Raw genomic sequence first — 22,120 nt, 5'->3', positions numbered from 1 at the left:
CACCTAGGCATGCACAGGGCTGACACGTAGTCAGGAGAGAGAAACACACAAAAAAGCAAAGAGGATATGTTCTTATCAGAATGAGGGCTAGAAAGAGAACAGAGAGGCACAGAAAGATCTGGAGGTGACGATGAGGGTCTTAGTGAGATGTGCCTGAGGAGTCAGGTAAGCTGACCACATGGGAACCATAGGCTCCAGGCAGAGGAAATGGCACATGATACAGTCCTGAGCTGGGAAGGACCTTTTCACCATCTTTTACCTCCATATTTGCAAATATAAAATGCTTGCATACCACTAAAATCAGAGGGGAAGAATACAATAAATTTATTTTTAAGAGTGAGGGGGAAAAGTCCAAGGGAAGACTATTGATTCTTAGAAATTTGACTGATATGACAATCCAAAATTGGTCATCTGATGGGACTCGGAAAGCCTCCATTAACTTCTGTTAATGGATGGAAAGTCCAGGATGGATCAATAAGTAAACAGGGAATATGCTGTCAAGTCACCATCTTCAGTTCTGAGAGTGAGTTGACATGCTTCCCCAATGGCACAAAGTCTCATGACGATCCAATGAATCAACAGACACTTGGGAAATATTAATAAACAATTTTTTATGAACTATTACAACAAAGAACTTCAGCAAGAAGGAAAATGAAGTTTATGATCTTTGAGTAAACATTTTTAGCATAACAGTCTCTGTGACCAGATATTGGAAGAGAAAAATCAAGCTTATAAAACACCATTTCTCTGTATCAACTGGAATACACTAAAAATAGGATAATGGAAATACATGTTCTTAAAGCATTTCCACAGGAAATGTCCATAATTATGACATTCTAAATCATTTAGCAATTGTATGTGCTACATTAACTAAAACAAAGGTATTCCTTATTGCACATTTTAAAGTTGGAAGGATTCTTCTAGCTTAAGTGGGGGATATTTAGGGGGAAATATTTTTGGCTCAAAATGTATACTGCGCCAAGGCAGCTTCATTCTAGAAACATAAACCATTTAAAATAAACTTTTTTATTTTGAAGCCAATAATCTTTTACCACAATGAATAGGTTGGGCCCTATTTTAAGGCCTGTGAACAGCCCTCATTACTCTGAGAGTCAGGTGTAGGTGGAGGTTCATCTTTAAAGCCTGAAGGCATTAAGTCTTTTGCAGCAGGTGGTGGCCCATAGTCTTGGGGACCATGAGTTGGAGGTGGTAATGTGGCACCAGGAATGAAGTACTCTCTTGGGCCAAATGAGCCTAAAGGTCTAAATGGTGCGGGTCCTGGAAAAAAATCACGTGGGTCAAAAGGCAAATCCCGTGGAACACCTGGTGCATATTCTCTGAAGCCTATTGGACGCATACCAGGACCTGGAAAATAAAAAGGAAGTTATGTAAACACCCAGAAATTTCTGAACTAGGGTGATTTCAAGTATGTTAATATAGTCTTTAATTTCTCCGAAGCCTAGAACATCAACTGGTGAACATCCTGACTTGCCAGATGAGGCAAACTGAGATGGAACAAGTTTAGGTTATAGCCTTTGGCCAACCAGCCATGAAGCAACATATTAAGGATTTAAACATGGCTCTACCTAGCTCCAGGCTTGTCTTTTTTCTTTCCCTACTATGTAACTGCAGAATTATTTCTATCTCACAAGAGCTCCATTTATATTTGGAAGTACTATATTACCATGACAAGATGATAGATTATGAAATAAGAACTTTACTACATCAAAAAATTTTGATAAAAGGAAATCCCACTATTTATTACTATATCCATTAAAAATTCATGAAGTATTTCAGCATGGACTTTACACATGCCATCAGAATCAAGGTGCATGCCCTCCTGGAAAAGGCCTTCCACAGCCACCTAATTAAATCAGCAACATTTATTAGGTCACTGTTAAATCCTCCTCTTTAACACTTCCCTCTGACGTTTCTCAAGGTAAGGAGGGTTTGACTTCTCCTTTTCTATATTCTATAACCTACTGCTTATGCTTCCATTATGGGTGATTACAAACTTTATGTTATTGGATTTTCATATTTGTGACAAAATTTTAAGTTATGGCATGTGTCTCATCCACCTTTCCATCTATTGCAGTGCACATCAACAGATTTTCAACAAACATCTGCAGAAGTAATATTTCTGGATTTTCTGTATATAGCCCCTTATCCTTGTCTATGAGAGATAGCTATTGCCTATCTCAGTATAAGATTATGTAGTGTCCCATATATCCCAGAAAACTGGAGGAAAAGTTAAAATGTACTCAGCTTTATCCTTTCATTGTTAAGACCTGAGATAGCAACCAACTGTTTTAGCAAGCAATAGAAATGAAAGATGAATGTGATTTATAAGTCAATCACTACTGTTCAGATCATCATACCAAATGGTGGAGGAATTGGCCGAGGCCCAAAAGGCCCACCGAGCTGAAGTGGCGGTCCATACCGAATGGGAGGTGGTGGAGGTCGTCCCATCGGGGGTCCCATAGGGAGGCCCATGAAGGGTACCCCTGAGAAAGGAGGGGGGCCTTTCATAGCCATATTAGCCTGCGATTTAAGATTTGAAAGCAGTTGAAAGTTTTAAAATTCCTACGTATGAAGACAAAGTACCAACACCGATAAAAGCTAAAACCCAAAACAGGCACCTGTCCAGAGAACACCATCAGTGCAACAAAACTCTACCCACCCCTCCTGTGTATTCCCACTGACAGCTTACAGAAGTTAGAAGGATGGCACAAGAGGGAGCAGTTTGTTACTGATTTAATCTGCACAGGAAAGGGAAAGGCAAGAGGACTGGCAGAGGTTATTAACAGAGGTGATTTCTGACCAGTATGTCATGCTGTATTATTCACTACAATCTATTTCAAAGGGAGTCCCCCCTCCCCATCACTTCCCTTTCATCACAATAGCTCATTACCTTCCATATTAAGAATGAACAGAATAAAATGAAAAATCCATTCTCTACCCATGTAATAATAGCTACTATTCAGCGTATCTTCAATAAGTCTTTCATATATTATTCAACCTCTGAGATCTTTAAGTAGACTGTCTTGTTTTAAATAAGAGGGAACAAAAGCAAATGGAATATCATAATTTGTTGAAGGCCACACTGCATATTAAAGGAACTCAATCCCAGGTTTGCCTCCAAGCCATGCTTTTCCCACCTCTACTCCTCTCTAACAACGGGTCTTTGCTCTCTTTTAAATCTTCTACTACAAAGGGGTTTGGGGTCTTATCTAAGCTGCCCTTAGATTTCTCCAGAGATGTATATTCCTGGAATATATATACACTGGAACTTGATAAGTATTTTCCATCACAGTGCTATACACACAAATTAGGAAGACAAGGCTTTAATATTTACTTTCATTTACTGTACACCATTTGAGATATTGATTTATCATTTCCTATGAGTAATGGGTTTCAAACTAAACAATTAAAAATTTATTTTATTATAGAGCTGCAGAAGACCTACCAGATATAATAGCAACACAGTTACAAGAGAATACACTTATATGAACAAATGAGACCATTGCTTGGGACTGGCTCAAGAGGTCATTTCAGATGATCATTGTTTCACTGAAACAGTATTTCACTTTCAGAAAATCTGATACCAATCTAATTCTAATCACTCAAAATAGGGTTTGCACAAATGGAGGAATTCTTAAATAGCATTCTTCCAAACAAAAATAAAAATGATGAATTATATAACTTATAATGAATTTACTTTGCCTTAGAGCATTCAACACGAAACACCATATAAAGTTAGAGTGATAACTTTTCACATTCTGTAGTTCATTATAGTTGTACACACTTAAGCAACATTCCCAAGTTAAGGAGAAAAGTAAGCTCAATATTGCATGCAGTTTAAAGCAAACAAGATCAGTGTCATGCTCTGAACATCCTTCCCAGAAATGCACAGAATAAAACCCAATTCAGTTCTCAACCTCTAAGTACTTACTCCAACTGGAAGCTCAGTCAAAGAAGTAATGGTGGAAACTGAGGCGGTCTCAGGTTCTAAACTGAGGGGGTCTCAGGTTCTTGGGGGAACAGTTTGCTTTTTAAAAAACAAATGGGATAGTACAAATAGAACACAAAGAAGGATAAAGCAAAGAGCAAGTACTGTAGGAAAGCTACATGTTCCTGCATGACCACATGATTCACAGTAACTACAGAACTTACCTTGCCCTCATTTGTCACCTTAGCTGGAGAAGAACTTCTGGAACTGCTGTTCATGTGAGCTGGACCACATCCTGGGTCTGTTAGAGATCAAAGAATGGATTCAGACTTATTCTAACATGAAAAGAATAAAAATCCTCCATCCACAATTACAGATTCTTTGAAATTACTTGGTCCCTTTACCAGAGGCAACGGGTTTCCCAGATGCCTCAGAAGACCAGTACGAGGTAAAGGTCCATCCATTGACCCTTGGGAAAGGAAGATCAGAGCCCTTGTATGTATTTTTCAGAAGAAATAAACCACTGGTGGACAGGTCAGGGTTCAACAATAACTAGAAAGCAACATGAAACATGGGTTTCCCAGGGGTTGGGGTCATAGCTCAGTTGTAGAGTGTTTGCCTAGCATGTGTGAGGCACTGGGTTTGATTCTCAGCACACATTTAAAAAATAAATAAAGATATCATGTCCATCTACAATTAAAAATATTTTTTTTTTAAAAATGGGTTGCCCAATACGTAAATCACAATTTATGAAGAGACTTAAGTAAAATAAAGAACTGCCTTGGGTTGATAGAACAGCAGATTAATAAGTACTGGTCCTAAACTTTAAGCTATAGACTTGAAGTATGTATAGGCTGGCTTTTCTTTAGTCTGTATAACCTGACTTCCAATCTTACCAAGACTACAGTCCTGTTTAGAATTGGAAATAAGACTCAGTATTTCATGTTGGAAATATGTATGCTACATAAAGTTTAAGACTACTTTTATAATATTTGGGAAAGGAACACCATAGAGATTTAATTTAAAGATAAAGGTTTACACTTCACAGTGTAAAATTTAAAAGAAAAAAAACAATACGGGGACCTCCAGGGGAAAAAAAATGTTTTCTATTCTAGAACAGATTTTACAGAAAACATTCACTAAGATAAAGTACGAAATTATCTTCTATATATTGTTCAGGCCCAAATTCTATGTTTTCATTAGAATATTCGAAAGGGAAAAAAAAAAAACAAAACCTTGAAGCAGTTTACTATAAAGCAACATGTGAATGCTCACCAAATCCGTTTCTAGGCATATCCTTTCGATTAAGAGTAGCAGAAGGAGGTCTCCCAGCTGGCTCTGTTGTCAGTGGAGGGGAACATTCTCCACCACTCATGGGGGATGGACCAAAAGAGCCATTATGGCTCAGTGGACCTAAAGACAACAATGCCATGTTACTACTTTAAGGCAGCCTTCTCCCTGACACCAACCCTCACCTCCCGCTTTAGCAAATCATTCAGATTATTTCATAACCATTACACACAGAAATAAAAAGTAATTTACATACATTCTGCACCAAGAAATAAAATAGCTGCTTTTACAAAGTGTCCCCTACCTCTCCGAGGAGGATTTTGTAAATTTGGTCCTCCCGGCATAGGTTTTACAATCACGGGTTCATATTGCCGCAGTGCCATCTTTTGGGCCATTTCCAATAGTCTTGAATATTGAGAAAGAATGGGCTGAATTATGAAACAGCAATCTATTCCTTCATAGATAATATCTAGCATAACCTTAAAACACTATAAAACATATAGTAAGATACCAAAATCACATACTTCTGTCTCAAATTAGCAGCTTCCCTTTTCTCTGCAGCTAGAGCTCTTTCTGCAGACCGAGCTTTGAGCTATTAAAGAGAAAATATTCAAATTCAGTTCCGGTAGGCTATGCACAAAATAAAGAAAAGGGGGAAAAAATCTTACCCAGTTATCATGAGCTTTCTTCTCACTCATAGCAATCTGAAAAGGACAACACATTAAAAAAATGTTTTTAGGGACTCATTATAATAGCCTATAATTGTCTGTATTAGATATCAAAGAATTCTGCAACTACAGGACAGTATTAATTACTACCTGGTTTTTAAATGAGCGCTCGGTTTTCTGTAATTCTTCTTCCATCTCTTCAATTCTCCGCCTAAGAATTACAACAATTGAATAACATTTGAAACATTCTGACCATTTTCCCTTTATTCCATCAGCTATACTTTTAAAGACTTTATCATACATAAGAAAAACATTTCTATAGTTATATGAATCCAGTGTGATCAAAACTAATACTACAGGCCAGGTGCAATGCCACATGCCAGTAATCCCAATGATTGGGAAGCTGAGGCAGGAGGATCACAAGTTCGAGGTCAGTCTCAGCAATTAAGTGGGAACCTATGCAACTGAGACCCTGTCTCAAAGTAAAAAAAAAGGTCTAAGGATGTAGCTTAGTAGTAAAGCACCAAAAATAAATAAATAAATAAAAAACCTAATACTATAACTTCTTTATCATTTAATTGCTAGAGATTCTGAATGATAAATTATAATTTCCTTAACTGTTTATCAGTGTGTTCTCAAGTAATTCTGCTAGAAATATCTTCCTCCTTAAAACTTTTTTTTTATTTTTTTCAAATTATATCCATAGAAGATTTCCAAGGTCTATCAAATGCCACACTTTTGTGGGTCTTGATACATCACACAGCAAACTGATTTCTTAAAGAATTACTACAACATACAAAACCCTCAGAACTGTTTGCATTGACCAAGTTCCCTATGGTCTTGCCCATTGGGTATAAGTAAATTTTTGTTAACATTTTTCATTTGTAAAGTTGAAATTTATTTTTTCTCCTGTGTGAATTGAATGTATTCATATCCTCTCGTTATTTATACTTCCATGCTATTTTCTTCTATCTACATAATGTAAAAAAAGATTAAAAAAGAAAGCTAACACTAGTTCATTAGACATTGACACCCTCCTTTAGAAACTGAACTCACTTGTAATTTTTAACTTCCTGTACAGCGGAAACCACCTTTTCATCTGCAGCTGACAGCCACTGCTCTTTTTCTAGTCTCTCATATTCTTCCTGGATCAGTTTCCTAAAATAAAGCCAGTTATCAAATCAAAAGTTTCTCTCTGTGAATATCACTTCCCACAATTCTATAAAATGCTTAAGCACATAAAATAGGAATTCAAACCTGCAATTTTGTAAATCAAACTCTGGCAAATCACTTACATTTTCTAACTTCTCCTCTTAATTCTCTACTTACCAGTAAATAAAATAAATGTGAAAACAACATGTGCCCCAAGGGCAAGTATCCTGTGTGTAAGATAATAAAAACTCACTTTACTTCAATGTGGAAGATCAGGACTGATCAACCTAACATCATTAAACATATTAGGATAAAGCAGGGGATAATTCTTTTCTCGTTTCTGCCATGGGTAGGACACTAAGTATATCTTTGTCATGGAGGAACTCTTTTCTCAATCCAAGACTGGTACCATAATAAAGATATAGTCAAAGAAAAAATCTTCTAGAATATGTCTTTTAGCTATGCAATTAACCACAGAACATTTTTCACACTTTAGATATCTATTTCAAAAGAATTGCAATTAAGCCAAAAGACAAATCTGAGTTTTGATAATGTCTGTCAACCAGAAAAAGAAGCCAAACTGACCCACGATCAGAGTATTATCTACTGACAAGTTTTAACTCTGATCATGAAACTCAAGATGTTCATCTACTGAGACAAAGGTAGCCACATTTAATGATTTAAAAAATACTATTTTCTGCTATCCTTGTACTACTTTAGCCATAGTTCCAATTCAAAAGATAATTAAATTGAAACTTAATTTTCCATAAATCAGAAGAATTATAGTAAAAAAGGATTATTGATACCAAATAGAAAAAGGGGATTATATATTCTTATATAGCTTCTCATTTAATTCTTCAGCAAGTATTTTATGAGTGGCTATAATATACTAGTTACCTTGTAAGATGCTAAAGAATAAAAGAGCTCACTGTTTCAGGTATAAATGACGCCTAAAGGAATATAATAATTTTCCCCACTGGCTTAAGAAGGAATATGGAGAAAACTGAATCTTGAAGGACAGAGAGAATTTTGTTTCCAATTATCAAAGAGTTTGTCTGAGAGCACTAAGAACAATTAAAACATCTTTATAAGAATATAAAATTGTGTTTGAAAGGATCCAAGCTAAAAAGGCAGTGAAGATATATGTATGTGGCCAAGATCCATTAGAAAAAGGAATCTCAGAATTACAAGTAAGGCTGGCACTTTGAGGTACTTTTCTCCTAGGTTTACCCACATATTGAAGATAACACAAAGATATAATGAGTCTGAACTAAGCCTTCATCAAATTCCTGGGCTTAGAGGAAAAAAGAAGTATTTGGGGCTACAAATAAAGGGACCCTTAATAAAAGCCCTAGCCTTTGAGTTTAGATTAGAAAGTACTGCACACTTAAGTGATGAACAGGCAAAAAATCCAAAAGGAACAATACTGAAACATTGAAAAGACAAGTCATTTTTGAATTATCTTAATTGCTAAGTTTAAAGTGACAATCTTACTCAAGTAACCTCAACACTTTTCTATAAGAAAAGTCCTCAAATTTCATCTATAATTATCACAACAATGTTAGCCAATCAAAACTGACCAGGCACTCCAGAAGACAAAATTCTGTGAGAAAAAAATCCCACAGAAAAGGAAACCACCTAATGGGGTTATCCGCACATGTTTTAAAATCACTGTGCTTTATATAGTCAAAAAAGTAAAGTCAAGATTATGAATTTCAGGGCTGGGAATATAGTTTAGTTGGTAGAGTGCTGCCTTGCATGCACAAGGCTCTGAGTTCAAACCCCAGCACCACAAAAGAGGAAAAAAAAAGATTATGAATTTTGTCAAAGGATTAGAAACTATAAAACCAAGAAATAGTTGGGTGTGGTGACCTACCTACAGTCTAAGATACTCAGGAGGCAGAGGCAGAATGATGAGATTAAAGATGGCTTGGAAAGCAGGAAGACACTAGTCCCTTATGAGAAAGAGCAAGGAGTCTGGGGAGGTGGCTCAATAGTAGAGCACATGGCTCAAGGTCCTGGATTTGAGCTGTAGTACTGAAATAGGACTGGGGTTGTGGCTCAGTGGTGAAGCACGTGCGGGGCACTGGGATCAGTCCTCAACACCACATAAAATAAATAAAATATTGTGTCGGGCTGGGGATGTGGCTCAAGCGGTAGCGCGCTCGCCTGGCATGCGTGCAGCCCGGGTTCAATCCTCAGCACCACATACAAAGATGTTGTGTCCGCCAAAAACTAAAAAATAAATATTAAGATTCTCTCTTTCTCTCTCTCTTAAAAAAATCCTATAAAAAATAAAATATTATGTCCATCTACAACTAAAATAATATTTTAAACCCTGAACTTTTTAAAATCCTAAACTCAATGAATGATTTTAGCAGCAGATTTGGGAAGTAAAATAAATCCTAGCACTTTTAAGACAGGTCAGAAGAAAATATACAGAAGAAATAAATCCAGAATGTAGGAGGCAGGGGAAATCAAATTCTAATACGCATTATTATAATCAGAAGAGAGAATGAGGTAAAAATCAACATTTAGAAAAAGACTCGAAAATTCAAGAAATGTTTAATGGTCCCAAGCAACATAACTGCAAGAGGAAAATGTGGGTGGGGTGGGGAAAACTACACCTAGGCACTTCCCAATACAACTGTTAAAAAAACAGAGAAATGACTACAGGAACTAGGGGAGGGATAAGACCAAACAACAATGATAATGGGCTCCTTAAAGAAAAAATTTAAAACAGATGGTAATTAATTGGATATTTTTAAATTTCTAAAACTAAGTAACAGTCAAAATTCAGTAGCCAAAAGAAAGATCCTTCAAAAATGGAAACTGGTTTTAACTCTAATCATGAAGTTCATGTCAACCTAATACAGATTATAAAGGTAGCAATATTTAGTGGATAAAATACTATTCTCTGTTTATCCTTGTACTACCTTTGACACACTAATCAAATCTATCATTAAAGGACAATGTTCAAATAGAATGAAAATAATTTCAAATAAGAAACCAACAGTGTAGAATGCAGAACTACAGAAACTTTAAATATGTGTATAAATTGAATGAATGTCTTGTGGAGTTCACAGTATATGAAGTACTAACATACAATGCCACAACAGTTATCTGATTCAGGAGCTACTTAAAGCCCATAAAAAAAAATAATAAACCTATTAATCTATGTCAGGTTTTTATTAAATCCAGAATATATACCATGGCCTTTAAATTATGAGAAGATGAATAAAATTATAATTATATAATTATAATTCCATTATAATTTATGATTACATCAAGCTTATACAGGGGATGAGGAAAATGATTAAAAATATTTAAACTATTAAAAAGATACAAGGAAGAAAAAAAGAACAGGTCATCAAATAGAAAGCAAATTCTTCATAAACCACAGGCACATATTGACATGGACAGACTTATATTTTAGAAAGTCCACTCAAGCGGCTATAGAGAAAATTACTAAGAATTTGAAATAAATTATATAAAAATATAAATAACGGAGAATGAAGACAGATCACCTAGGTTAGAAACAGAAAAGATGACACAGGCATGAACTAACATAGTACCTGGGGATGAGTAAAAAGAGTACAAACCACAGATGATGACTGAATGAATTTTGGAGGAGTTGGGGAAAATAGTGCTACAATTTAACTGCATTACAAAGAAAATTAATTGCCATTTAGGTCATTCATATTACTAGTAGGGACAGAGAAAACAAGTGTTCTTTTTTAAAAAAAGTGATAAAATGAGAAATGTTTCTTTGAAACAGGCCAGGCATTTAGAACTGGCCTGAACAAAAATTCGAGATTCTAAAAAGGTCGCTTGGAGATCAAAGAATTTTAGAAAAGTTAATGGAAAGGTTTCAATATTTAATGCATTAATTAGGCAACAGAAGTCAAAATACCTAAAAATAGTTAGGTCTGTAAGAAGGTCTGTCTTTGCTTTAACAAGATTATATATATATATGCCGAAGAGTAAAATCAGGTGCAAACAAATAAAATATGACACAAAAAACCTATTTTTAGAGAATTCAAGTATTTTTGTGAATTAAAAACTTCAAATGAACTTTCAAAAAATAACTAGCTCCACACTGAGAAGATTAATATATAAATATATACTACAAACAAGTACTTCTGTAATCATAACTCCTAAGGTCCTTGCCACAGTTCAATTTTTAGTGTGAACATCTGAGATATTCAAGTCCAAAACTTGTACCATCAATAAGTAAATATTATTCCTTTTTGAAGTTTTTATTCTACTAAAACATGTCATTCCAAATCACTCAGTATTTTTAAAGGTCCAGAGTTAGAGATACAAGTTCAAAACATTAGAATTACATAACTGATCACAATGAAAGGTAATTAAAATAAATATTGGGATCATAGAAAGGGTCTAGATCTTTGAGAGGTATCTCCACATCAGTGACTGTTAATACCAGTTTACCACTTCCTGCCTTCATATGAATTTGACAATTGATTACGATGTCCTCACAGCCTTAGTTTATGGTTCCAACTACCTCAGGACTCTTAAGACTGACGATGGAAAGAAAAATGCAACTTATAGGAAACAAAACACAAAGGAAAAAAGACAAATCTCTACTTATTACAACTAGAAGAAATTGTAAATAATCTTAAGATAAAATTATCTGTTAGTTCACACAGTGATAACAATAACAAACAATGAAAATCTTACTTTTGTAATGCCATCTCATTTTGCTGGTAGAGTTCATTTAAAATCTCCACTTTCTGCCTAAGAGTTTTGCATTCATCTTCCAGTCCAACTTTAGAAGACCGTAGTGAATTGCAGTCACTTTCTAATTTCTTTTCTTGGTCTGTAAAGGATAAAACAGCTTATCTCTATATGTGTACAAGGACTTAAGAACTTGTTTGAGGGAGTAGTGCCAAGAAAAGTAAGAAGCATGAAAGCAAGAAGCCATTCTTTATCTTTCCAATAAAATTTTAAGTCTTTCCAACATGGCAATTTCTTCTCAAGAAGAACCCACCTTCTAGATTATATTTTGTGGACATCGAGGCTGTTAGCTTAAGTTGTACAAGTTTTAGATCCTCTTCAACTACTGATATTGTAGTTTGTGTCTAAAAATTGCAGAAAAGAGAGGTATTCTTAAAAGTGAGGCACAGGAAGAATTCACAGGCACTATGGGACTCTTACAAAGAACTATACCCGAGAGACATCCATCATCTGCTTAATTTGATCTTTGATCTTCTCGTTCCGATCACCTAAAAAACAAAAGACTTTAGCTTTATCTTTCCTTACTTTTAACTCTATATTCTCCTAACTTCCCCAAACTAAAGAATGATTGTGTTCAAACACCAGAAGAAAAAAAAATCAATTAAATAATTAAACTGATTAGACTAATGACTTTTAAGAGAATTGCAAGCTTAGATTTAAAAAAGAAAAAAAGAGAGAGGTGAATTTCAGACTGGGGTTGTGGCTCAGTGGTAGAGTGCTCACCTAGCATGTGTGAGGCACTGAGTTTGATCCTCAGCATAAAAATAAATAAAAGTACTGTGTCCGTCTTAAAAAAAAAAAGGTGAATTTCTAGTATGCACAACTAAAATGTTATCTATGCTATTCTTGTAAGATAAAAGCTTTTCTTCTCTCTCAGATCTATCTTCACCTGGGCAAGTAAGTGTCTTGTTTAGAAAGATTCAATCCTCTATTTTCTCCCTGAATCTACTACCAGGTGTGGTTTGAAATACTTGCTATGTAAGCAATATCCAACTTGGGAGAAAACATCTGGAAATATTTTCCTCATCAGTAAACACTGTTACACTCCCTCTCTAGCTTTCTGATAGTCTCTAGCCTCTGTTCTCACAGCCTTAGTTTATGGTTCCAACTACCTCCGGACTCTTAAGACTGACTGTGGACCTTAAAACCACAGAGCCATAGAGATGATGAGTATCAAAATCAAGTATCATCTGCATAAGTTAAGAAATAAATTTCTCTTACTGTACAATGTTCAATACTTAGAGGTATAGGATGTGACTATTGTAGCTGCAGTGTACTTACTAGTTTTCAATGGGATAGAAAAAGTCAGTGTTCTTCACATGCCTATTGCTACATTATACCCCAGCAACCCACCTCTGCCAATGCAACAGACATATCTATAGATCCAGTGATATGTGTCTACAACCCTGAAGCTTAAGAAGAAATTCAGCCAGCTGAAAAGTAGCATCTGTATACTTAATTAAAGACAGGAAAGCAAAAAAGGATTCAACCTCCCTGAGACTGATCTTACCTGCTACCTCTCCATTGGTTAATTCATCTGACTCATCTCTACTTTGATCCTCAGATTCAGATTCACATTGTAACCGATTCAACTGTGTGATGCAATTAGTCAAAGCCTAGAAAAGAAGCAAAAGGTTGGAAGACTCTCGATTTTAATTCAGAAGATTTCAGGAGAATTCATGAGATGAAACATGTATTTGGAGTATAAACTTACATTAATAGTATCATCTTTGTGACTAAGAGCTACTTGTAAATCTTTCTGGGACTTCTCAAATGATTTCATTTGTTCACTGAGCTCAGCGTGTGATGTACTCCAGTCTTTGACTTCCTGCTGCAACTGAAAAGTCAAAACACATGAATTCCTATGGGTTAGGGAGGGGTTTCTGCACTGGATATATCAGGACTACAAGACTTAGACAAAGAAATAGAGAGCCATACTCCTCAGTGGCCTGCCTCAATCGAGGGGGTTGAGCCTTGGTTAAGGAAGAGGGCAGAGTGGCCCCAACTCTCACAGCTGCAGTAAGAACATCAGAGCTATCAGGAAGTTGACCCTGTTTATTGCATTCCCCAGAAAATTGCTGCCAATTCAAATAATTTACCTCCAGCAGGAATGGCTGGGCACATATGACTGTCTCCTAAATTTAGATTCCTTATCATGTAATCTTCCCTTGGCCGGTGAATCAGTAACTACTCAAAAGAGGATCATAAAATACTTAATTTTCTGGTTTAAAAAGTTTCTTTGAGGCTATGCAAGTTAATAACTGATTGACATTTGATAAGAAAAGCAATAATCCAAAAATCCAAAACAGATGGAGACCATATATATGCACTCAATTTGGGGAGCATTGCATATCTAGAAAAGGTCCTACATGAATATTCCTTACCTCAGAAACAGATCCAAGAAAGACACAAGATAATGATATTCACTTCTCTAGTTTACATTATGTATGACATCAAATTTTCTTTACCTGTTCATTCTTCTTCTTAAGCATGGTATTTTCTTTCTGAAGCTGACAGCATTCCAACTTCACCTTCTCTTCACGAAGCTTAGCTTCATTAAGGACAATGTGAAGCTAATGCAAAACACTACAGTTAGTGAATTAATTCCAAAGAAAAAACAAAGTTATACTTTCCCAAACCAGACATCATATAGTTCTCATTTTTTGCACATTTTAGCACACCTCAAATTTTTGGTCTGCAACAAAAATAAGATGTAGTATTAATATCCGTTAGCAAGAATTGGCAGCTTTACCTCTGAAAGTTCAGAAGTATTCACTGAAATGACATCTTTAAGCTTCTCTATAGATTTCTTATTTTCCATTATCTGCCAGGTGAAAACAGAACACAAAATATGCATTATGATTTCAGTAGAAATACTGATATATATACTAAAAAAGATAAACACAACAAAATTTTTGTCAAGCCATCCCATTACATTTCAGGTAAATGCAGGGGATCCAGCTTTGGACTAAGCAAAAAATCAAGAACTGAAAGAGATGAGGGAAATGAAGTCATAAATATTTCATGGCATCCACAACCTTACTGTTTATGAGATAACCAGAAAAAAAGGTCAAAGTATAGAAAATCATAATGCAATAAGTAAATAAAATGTTTTAAAGCATAGAAAATTAACTAATTAATTACTGTTTCAAGAAAACCAGTTCAAATTAGTAATTTTTTTTCTAGTGATAGAGAAAAAAAATTCCCAAGATCATTTTTAAAATTTTCTTATCTGAAGTAAAAAATGATAAAATTTAAGGAAGAATAGACTAATCTCACATACAGAAGAATTCCAAAAAATTTATAAAGATACTCGCTCCTTAAGGAAGTGGACATAACTCTGCAATCTTTGTTTGCAATGCCTGGGATTGAATCCTGGGCCTCATGCATGCTAGGCAAGTGCTCTACCATGAGCTGCATCCTGAGCTTGTAACTCTTCATACTTTAACTGTGGGCTGTGCATGGTAACTTCCAAAGAATACAATATGAAAAGGATTGGAAAGAATTTTTACAGTGGAGAAATCTTATAAATACTACCTCAGCTAGGTGATCAAGCTTACTTGGGGGTAGGATATTTCAGAACACACTCTCTACTATCTTTTGCAACTTTTATGTAATTACAGAAACTTATAGAAATTGAAAATTAAATATGTAAGTAAAATTTTTTTAAGTACAGAAAATTGATTAATTCATTACTCTTTCAAGTAAAAAGTAAACAAATACCGTTCAACTGGACAATAGTTTTTTAGTTGTTCTGCATGTTTCCAAGGGCAGAGCAAAGCAATATGAAAATTATCTAAGGTTGAGAATAAAAATATTTCCTAGGCCCATAAAAATAATTTGTTGTATCAATACTTAAAAGTTCCACAAAATGGGCAGAAGTGGGTTCAACTTCCTTGACTCCTAATCTTACTTTAGTTAACAGCTGGACTAAGTTCAACTTAACCAATTTTACAAAATATTTCAAAAGCCAAATTGCAGTAACACTTAGGAGCAAAACTCTTACCAAGTCCTGATTCTTAGCTTTCTGTTCTCTCTCAGATTCTAACATAACATGAAGATTTTTAGCTTTCTCATCCAGAAGTTCTTTAACTTTTTCAAGAAGCTTCATTTTATCCTGGAAAAAAAAGGTGTCAAGATTACTCACTCATTACATTTACTTTTGAGTTTAGAATGTAATTCCCCCCAAAGAAGAGATTTTTACCTTATATTTATTTGCTTCATCAGAAAGAATCATATTTTGTTTCATGATCTCTTGGACCTGTTTCTTTGATTCCTTTATCTATGTAAATAAAGCATTCAGAATTAAGATACACAAATTATAGTGCTACTATACAAGTTACTTCCAGACAAGTGACCCTTTCTAGAAGAAAGCAGTACTTAATACATATGACTGCTTAGAATTTGGATGATTTGTAGGAAATAATGAAACAAAAATTTTAAAATACGATTTTTAAATAAAAACAGGTAGAAATGATTCAAGCTAGAACCAAGGGAGAAAGAAACAAAAAAATAATTATACCTTCTGTTCATAATTTGACAATTTCTGCATTAGTTCTTCATTTTCTTTCATGAAATTGTTCACCTTTTTGGAAATTTGCTGTTCATTGACTAAAAGGGGGAAATACACAAGATTATTACAATCACTAAATGAAATTCAATTACTCAATCTACTAAAAGCAAAGACATGTTATATGGTACTATGAGGAAATACTTCTTAGCATAACTATTATGCTTTTAAAAAGCAATCTATGCTTATTAGCAATAAGAGTATAAAAATTATTAAAATTTAAGAAAAAATATAAGAACAATGATATTTTGCTGGGCGCAGTGGTGCACACCTGTAATCCCAGTGGCTCAGGAGGCTGAGCTAGATGGATCCCAAGTTCAAAGCCAGCCTCAGCAAGAGCGAGACACTAAGCAACTAAGTGAGACTTGGTCTCTAAATATAGGGGGTTGGGGATGTGGCTCAGTAGAGTGCCCCAGAGTTCAATCCCAGGTACCCCTCCCATCCAAAATGATATTTCAATTTAAGCTTATTTCACAGATGGGAAATACATCTGCATTACATCAATATTCAAAAGTTAATCTGCCCCAAATTAAAACTTATCATCATCTCCCTATCCACAATTTGTTCCTCCTCTTTATCTCCTATCTCAGAGCTGGAACCATCATCATCCACTCTATTATCCATGCTAGCAACCTAGGAATAGTAAAATTTTCAGGAGGTAAAAAAGATAATAGACATTAAAAGTCACTGTATCTACTTCTAACATACATAAAACACACATCAAACACCAATACAAAGGGTTATTACAAGTTTAAGAAACCTAAAAATTTACCTTGATATACTCTATCTTTTACCTAGAAGAGAGAAAAAAGATTAAATTTGATGTCAAACATCTGCTCAATAGAAACAGCATTCCTAAAACAGTCAGAATCATAACCAAGTGAGAATTTAATAACATTCTGGTTCAGGATAATAATTTATAGGATTAAAAATAAGTAAAGGTTAACAAGCCTTTTAAATTTAATTGATAGTGATATTTCATAAATAGCCTCTGACATAAAAACACTAAGATATGTACCTTATTTCACAGTAAAGATGTGTGTGTATGTGTGTGTGTGTGTGTGTGTGTGTGTGTACTCAAAATCATTTACTTGACAATTCTAAATAACCAGGATAAAGTCTAGAAACAATGACTATTCAAAAGGAATCTGAGGAAACAATATTAAAGGCATGATCTTTGTACTAAGATATGCCACTTTCACTCACCAGGAAAACATCTTAGAACTCCAATTTAAATTTGGCTATTGGCTGAATTTAGAAACTAAGAGGCTACATCATCTTATTTCTGCAAACCACTAAATATATAGCAAGAAATCTGAAAGGGAAGACTGCTAGAAGAAAATGTACAAGCAACAAGAGAAATGACAATTAACATATTCTGGAAAGGACAAAAACAATCATTTCCAAAAGACAGCAATAAACTGCCTGATAATAAAACCTAAGCAGAAATTTTTTTAAAACATCACTAAATTTCTTTGTAACTTAGCATATTACTTTCAAATGTTATAAATGGTGATGGGATACTCAGATGTGTCCATGGATCATCCATGGGATCTTCGTAATAGGAAATTGCATTCAGAAAACTCCAACACAGAAAGAAATGAACATTTCTTTAATGTCATAGCCTTGCTAACCTTTTACTCAAAATGACAACAGAGGAAAATGGGAAGGAGCATAAAAGCAGTCATCTAAGGTAGGAACTAAAGTTCCAAAGTCAAATGCTGAAACTGAGGAGCAACAAGCTAGGAACCAGATCCCACATAACCTAGTGAAAAGAGAAACAGGTACCGGGGTTCTTGAAATGAAAGAAACAAGAGAGAAATATAAAACGTTTTCCTGTTTTTCCCTTCTCTTTATCCTTCTATTTCCTTTTTCCTTTTAGCTGAGAAAAAGTTCAATGAGATTAGAAAATTCCTCACAGGAATCCAGGCAAACGATTCTTCTATTTAAGAAGGGAATACTTTTTAAGAGATTTTACACTCAATTGTACAAGAAGAGGAAACTTATCTTAACAATGATATGTCTGAAATAATTAAGAAATCAGAAAAAGAACACTCAGATTTGAAAAGATTTGTATCCAATGCTTTTGGTCTCTTTAACTGTTAGGCTTTTCATATGCAAAGTCCATTTACCTAAAATAATTTTCTTCCAATTATGTTAAATAACTATGAAACAGAATGACCTACAGTACAAACATAAGTATGTATAAGCGCGTATATATATGTATACACACACACACACACACACACACACACACTTATACATATATGTACACACATACACAGAGATAGACTAATTCTGCTCAGGAAAAAAAAAAAACTTAATGAACAAAACATTTAATGGATTTTTGGACAACACATAATCTATACTTCCAAATAAAAAGGTATTTTCTGAACATATGATCAAATCATAAAATCTGGGAAAAATTTATATAAAAGACTGGAAAAATTATCTCATCTCCTTTTTCTCATTTTACTGTATTTCTTTGCAGCATTTCCCCGTTTATATGTGTTTATATTAACATACAGTTCATCAACATTTAAATCTTAGTTTCTGCTTTTTTTTCCCACTTCACATTTAATTGTGAGCATTTTCTGTACCTCAAAGCTTTGAAATAAATAAATCTGCCTACTATTCCATTAATCGAACATACAATAACCCCTAAATGAATTATGTTGTGCTAAGTCTTCAATCTAATACACTGTTCCATTGAAAAACATTACCAAAATCTTCAAAGCATAGTTATTTCTTTAAGATAGATTACTAGACATATATGCTACATAAAAGGATATTTATCTAACCTATCCCACCTTTTATCCCACTTTTAAGACTTCTGATACATATGAAACTACTGGTCAGGATGGCTGTAAGAATTACCAGTTCTACCAAATGCACCCACACTAAATTATTTTATAAGGTTAGTTTGACTTAAACCACTAATTTGTGTTTTAGCAACTGAAAAAGAAAAAAAGGGGGGGGGCAGTGACTATATAAAATAATCCTTGTGCTTATGTGCTAAGGTATAAGTAAGTTAATTTACTCACAACAAGAGCAGTTCTCCAAAAGAAAATGACAAAGGATACAATCCCAAAGAAAACAGTGAAAACTACAGGCTTCCATGGTAGTCCATAAAAATCAGTTCCAGGTTGAGTATCATCAGGCAATGTAGTAAACAGCTGAAACAGACAAATTAGAAGAAATGGGAAACCTTAAATTTATAACAAAACAGTCACAAAGAATCATGGCAATTCTAAACCAACCTCCTCATCAGAAATCCACCTCCTCAATATTTTCCAATAGCTTCTTCAAGAGAGAGGATACTGGCAGTCTCATATTTTTTGTTTGCTTGCAGTGTTTTCAAGTATAATGAATCTAAATACTTTTTAAAAAATATTTATTTATGTATCTTTAGGTTTAGGGTGGACACATTGTTTTGTTTTTATATGGTGCTGAGGATCGAACCCAGTGCCTCATGTATGCTAGGCAAGCGCTCTACCACTGAACCACAACCCCAGCCCAAATCTAAATACTTTAAATTGAGCATACATTTCCAGTTTGTAACAGGCCCTATATCATCACATTGTCTAACACCTGGCTAGAATCCCTCTGGATCATTCTTTTCTCTTAGATAACCTGGTTTTTATAATTTAAAAAATTCATTTAAGACAAATACTTAAATATATGAAAGAACTAATTAATTTTATGGCAACAAATAAAAACAATGATGATATATGTATAAGATTTTAAATCTTACTTCCATTCCACTCTTATATAAACAGATAAGTGACATGTAATTTCAGACAACTCTTGAAAACTGGCTTAGATAAACTTCTCTGAATTTAACATCCTTCTATAAAATTCAAAGCCTAATTTTAAATGGTTGCTCAAAGGCAGTGCAGTAAACACCTGCCTACTCTTCCCTGTTTTCACCGCCCTCTACACGTAATAGCAGATAACTGTCATTTGGGCCCAATTCCCCAGCAGTCTCCGTAGGGAAAAGACCATCCCCTTCCAACTTCACCCTTTACAACACCAACTATTCACATTCTCCTGCCCTCCCCAAATATCCTTTTCTTCATGCTTCCATTTCTCTGAACACATTTCTTCTGACTACCACCTTCCCCCTCCGTCTTCCACCCCAGCCTGTCTAATCAACAACAAACCACATGTCAGACTCCCTGTTTGCCCTTTGCCAGTGCTTCAAACACATCTCAACTACTTTATGACCTTATTGATCACCCTTCCAACCATAATAAATGCATTTATGGACAATAATGTTCTACCATCAAATAAATACCTCTTTACCATTATCTTACTGTGTTTTAAGTGAATGCCATTATCTCCCTGCCAGAAAGAAAGGTTCTGAGGGGAAAAACCAAGTTTTTATAGGTGTGCAAATGTCCAGCCTTGGTAGACAGCAAATCTTTCTCATGTGCTAAACCAAGTAGCCATTAAAGCCACACCCCTATGGCTTTTGTTTCAGGAGCTATCTACTCAAAGGGTCAGGAGTCATTTTCATAAAGACATTTTAAGTTCTTCACTTCATGACCAGAAGCCACTTAAAAACTAATAAATTATCAACATTCTAATTGAAGAAACTATGTCAAACTTACCATCTTAGACAAATAAAGCAAGAATGAATGTAACAAGAAAAGTATGCTGTCCAAAAGGGTGGCATCTGCTGGCTCTTCCACCTTTATCTCTACTTGGTTTTCTGTATCAGCAGCATCAACAGGAGTACCTTCTGTTATAAGTAGCTCTAAAATTGAAAGGGGAAATGGCTATTTTATTTTATGCTATAGAATAAGAATTGTCTCTCTTCAGTTTCAATACCCATCGAGTGTTTCACTAAATATATGAGTCACAGTGCCTGGAATATGTCCCTCTCCTAAAGACAATTAACACAGAGAAGAAAAATTCAAAATCCTAATTAGAGCTGGCCGGGGCTCCGGCAGAGCCGGAGGGGACACACGCAGGGTCCCGAGGCTCTGTCACTCCTGCGCCCCACCCGTCATCCTGCGACCCCCTAGCCCAGCCCGCGGGGCTGGGGACCAGGGGATCGGAGCCCCATGCGGCCCCAAAGAGCCACCGCGGAGACCCCAGGCCACCCGCCCGCCTGCGCACTCACTGCTGCATTCGTCGTCTGCACAGAGTTTGTGCTTCGGGTCCGGTTGGCCCAGCACTCGCCAGGTAGGACAGAGCACGAACAGCCAGAAGAGCAGCCCCCAGGCCGTAGCCATGTTGGGGTCACCTTGGGAGCAGGTGACACGGTGGAGTAGGCTGCAGCAGGCGTCAGCAGGCGGCGCCGGAGGCGGGGCTCAGGGGGCGGGTGGGAAGCGCGGAGGGGTGGCGCCCAGGAAGGCTTAAGCCTTTCCCGGGTGACACGTCAGCAGGGATATCTGGGGGTCGATCCACAGACTCTACTGGAGAACGCAAGGAGCCAGAGCTCCATCCTTCTCTAGTGGAGACTTCTCCTCAACTGAAGACCTTCTCCTCTAGTCGCTGCCTTGGCAACTAGGACTCTCCTTCTCGTCCAATCACCTGCCTTTGCTTCTGTGACCTCACAAGCGACCCTCCGCGTGATTCTAGTGGTCACCCACCCATCCCCCCCCCCCACTCCGCCAACTGGTCCTTTCTGGATTTCCTCAACGTCTCATTTCTGGTCCATCCTGAACTAGCCCACTCCACCATCACTCCCATCCCCCATTCCTGGTCTGGTACCTCCTTTTCTGA

At 35.8% G+C, this 22,120-nt stretch overlaps 1 protein-coding gene across 1 annotated transcript; it reads right to left on the bottom strand.

Moving 5' to 3' along the window:
* Positions 1 to 591: 591 nt before the first annotated feature.
* LOC308640354 (transport and Golgi organization protein 1 homolog) lies at positions 592 to 21,146 on the bottom strand. Its single transcript, XM_081312292.1, has 22 exons — positions 21,001 to 21,146; positions 19,432 to 19,563; positions 17,160 to 17,181; positions 16,340 to 16,428; positions 16,022 to 16,099; positions 15,824 to 15,934; positions 14,570 to 14,641; positions 14,286 to 14,390; positions 13,532 to 13,654; positions 13,328 to 13,433; positions 12,250 to 12,305; positions 12,071 to 12,161; positions 11,761 to 11,899; positions 6,964 to 7,065; positions 6,058 to 6,118; positions 5,908 to 5,943; positions 5,764 to 5,831; positions 5,544 to 5,644; positions 5,225 to 5,362; positions 4,174 to 4,250; positions 2,379 to 2,541; positions 592 to 1,365 (listed from the first exon to the last, which is right to left on the bottom strand). The coding sequence occupies exons 1-22, from the start codon at positions 21,001 to 21,003 to the stop codon at positions 1,073 to 1,075; spliced, it is 2,166 nt and encodes a 721-aa protein (XP_081168418.1). The 5' UTR covers positions 21,004 to 21,146; the 3' UTR covers positions 592 to 1,072.
* Positions 21,147 to 22,120: the final 974 nt, after the last annotated feature.

This window comes from Spermophilus citellus (genome assembly GCF_964194105.1).
Source record: "Spermophilus citellus genome assembly, contig: SCAFFOLD_113, whole genome shotgun sequence".
Lineage (NCBI taxonomy): Eukaryota > Metazoa > Chordata > Mammalia > Rodentia > Sciuridae > Spermophilus > Spermophilus citellus.
Note: the sequence above shows the minus strand (reverse complement) of the source record. Positions and strands in the feature narration are given on the sequence as shown.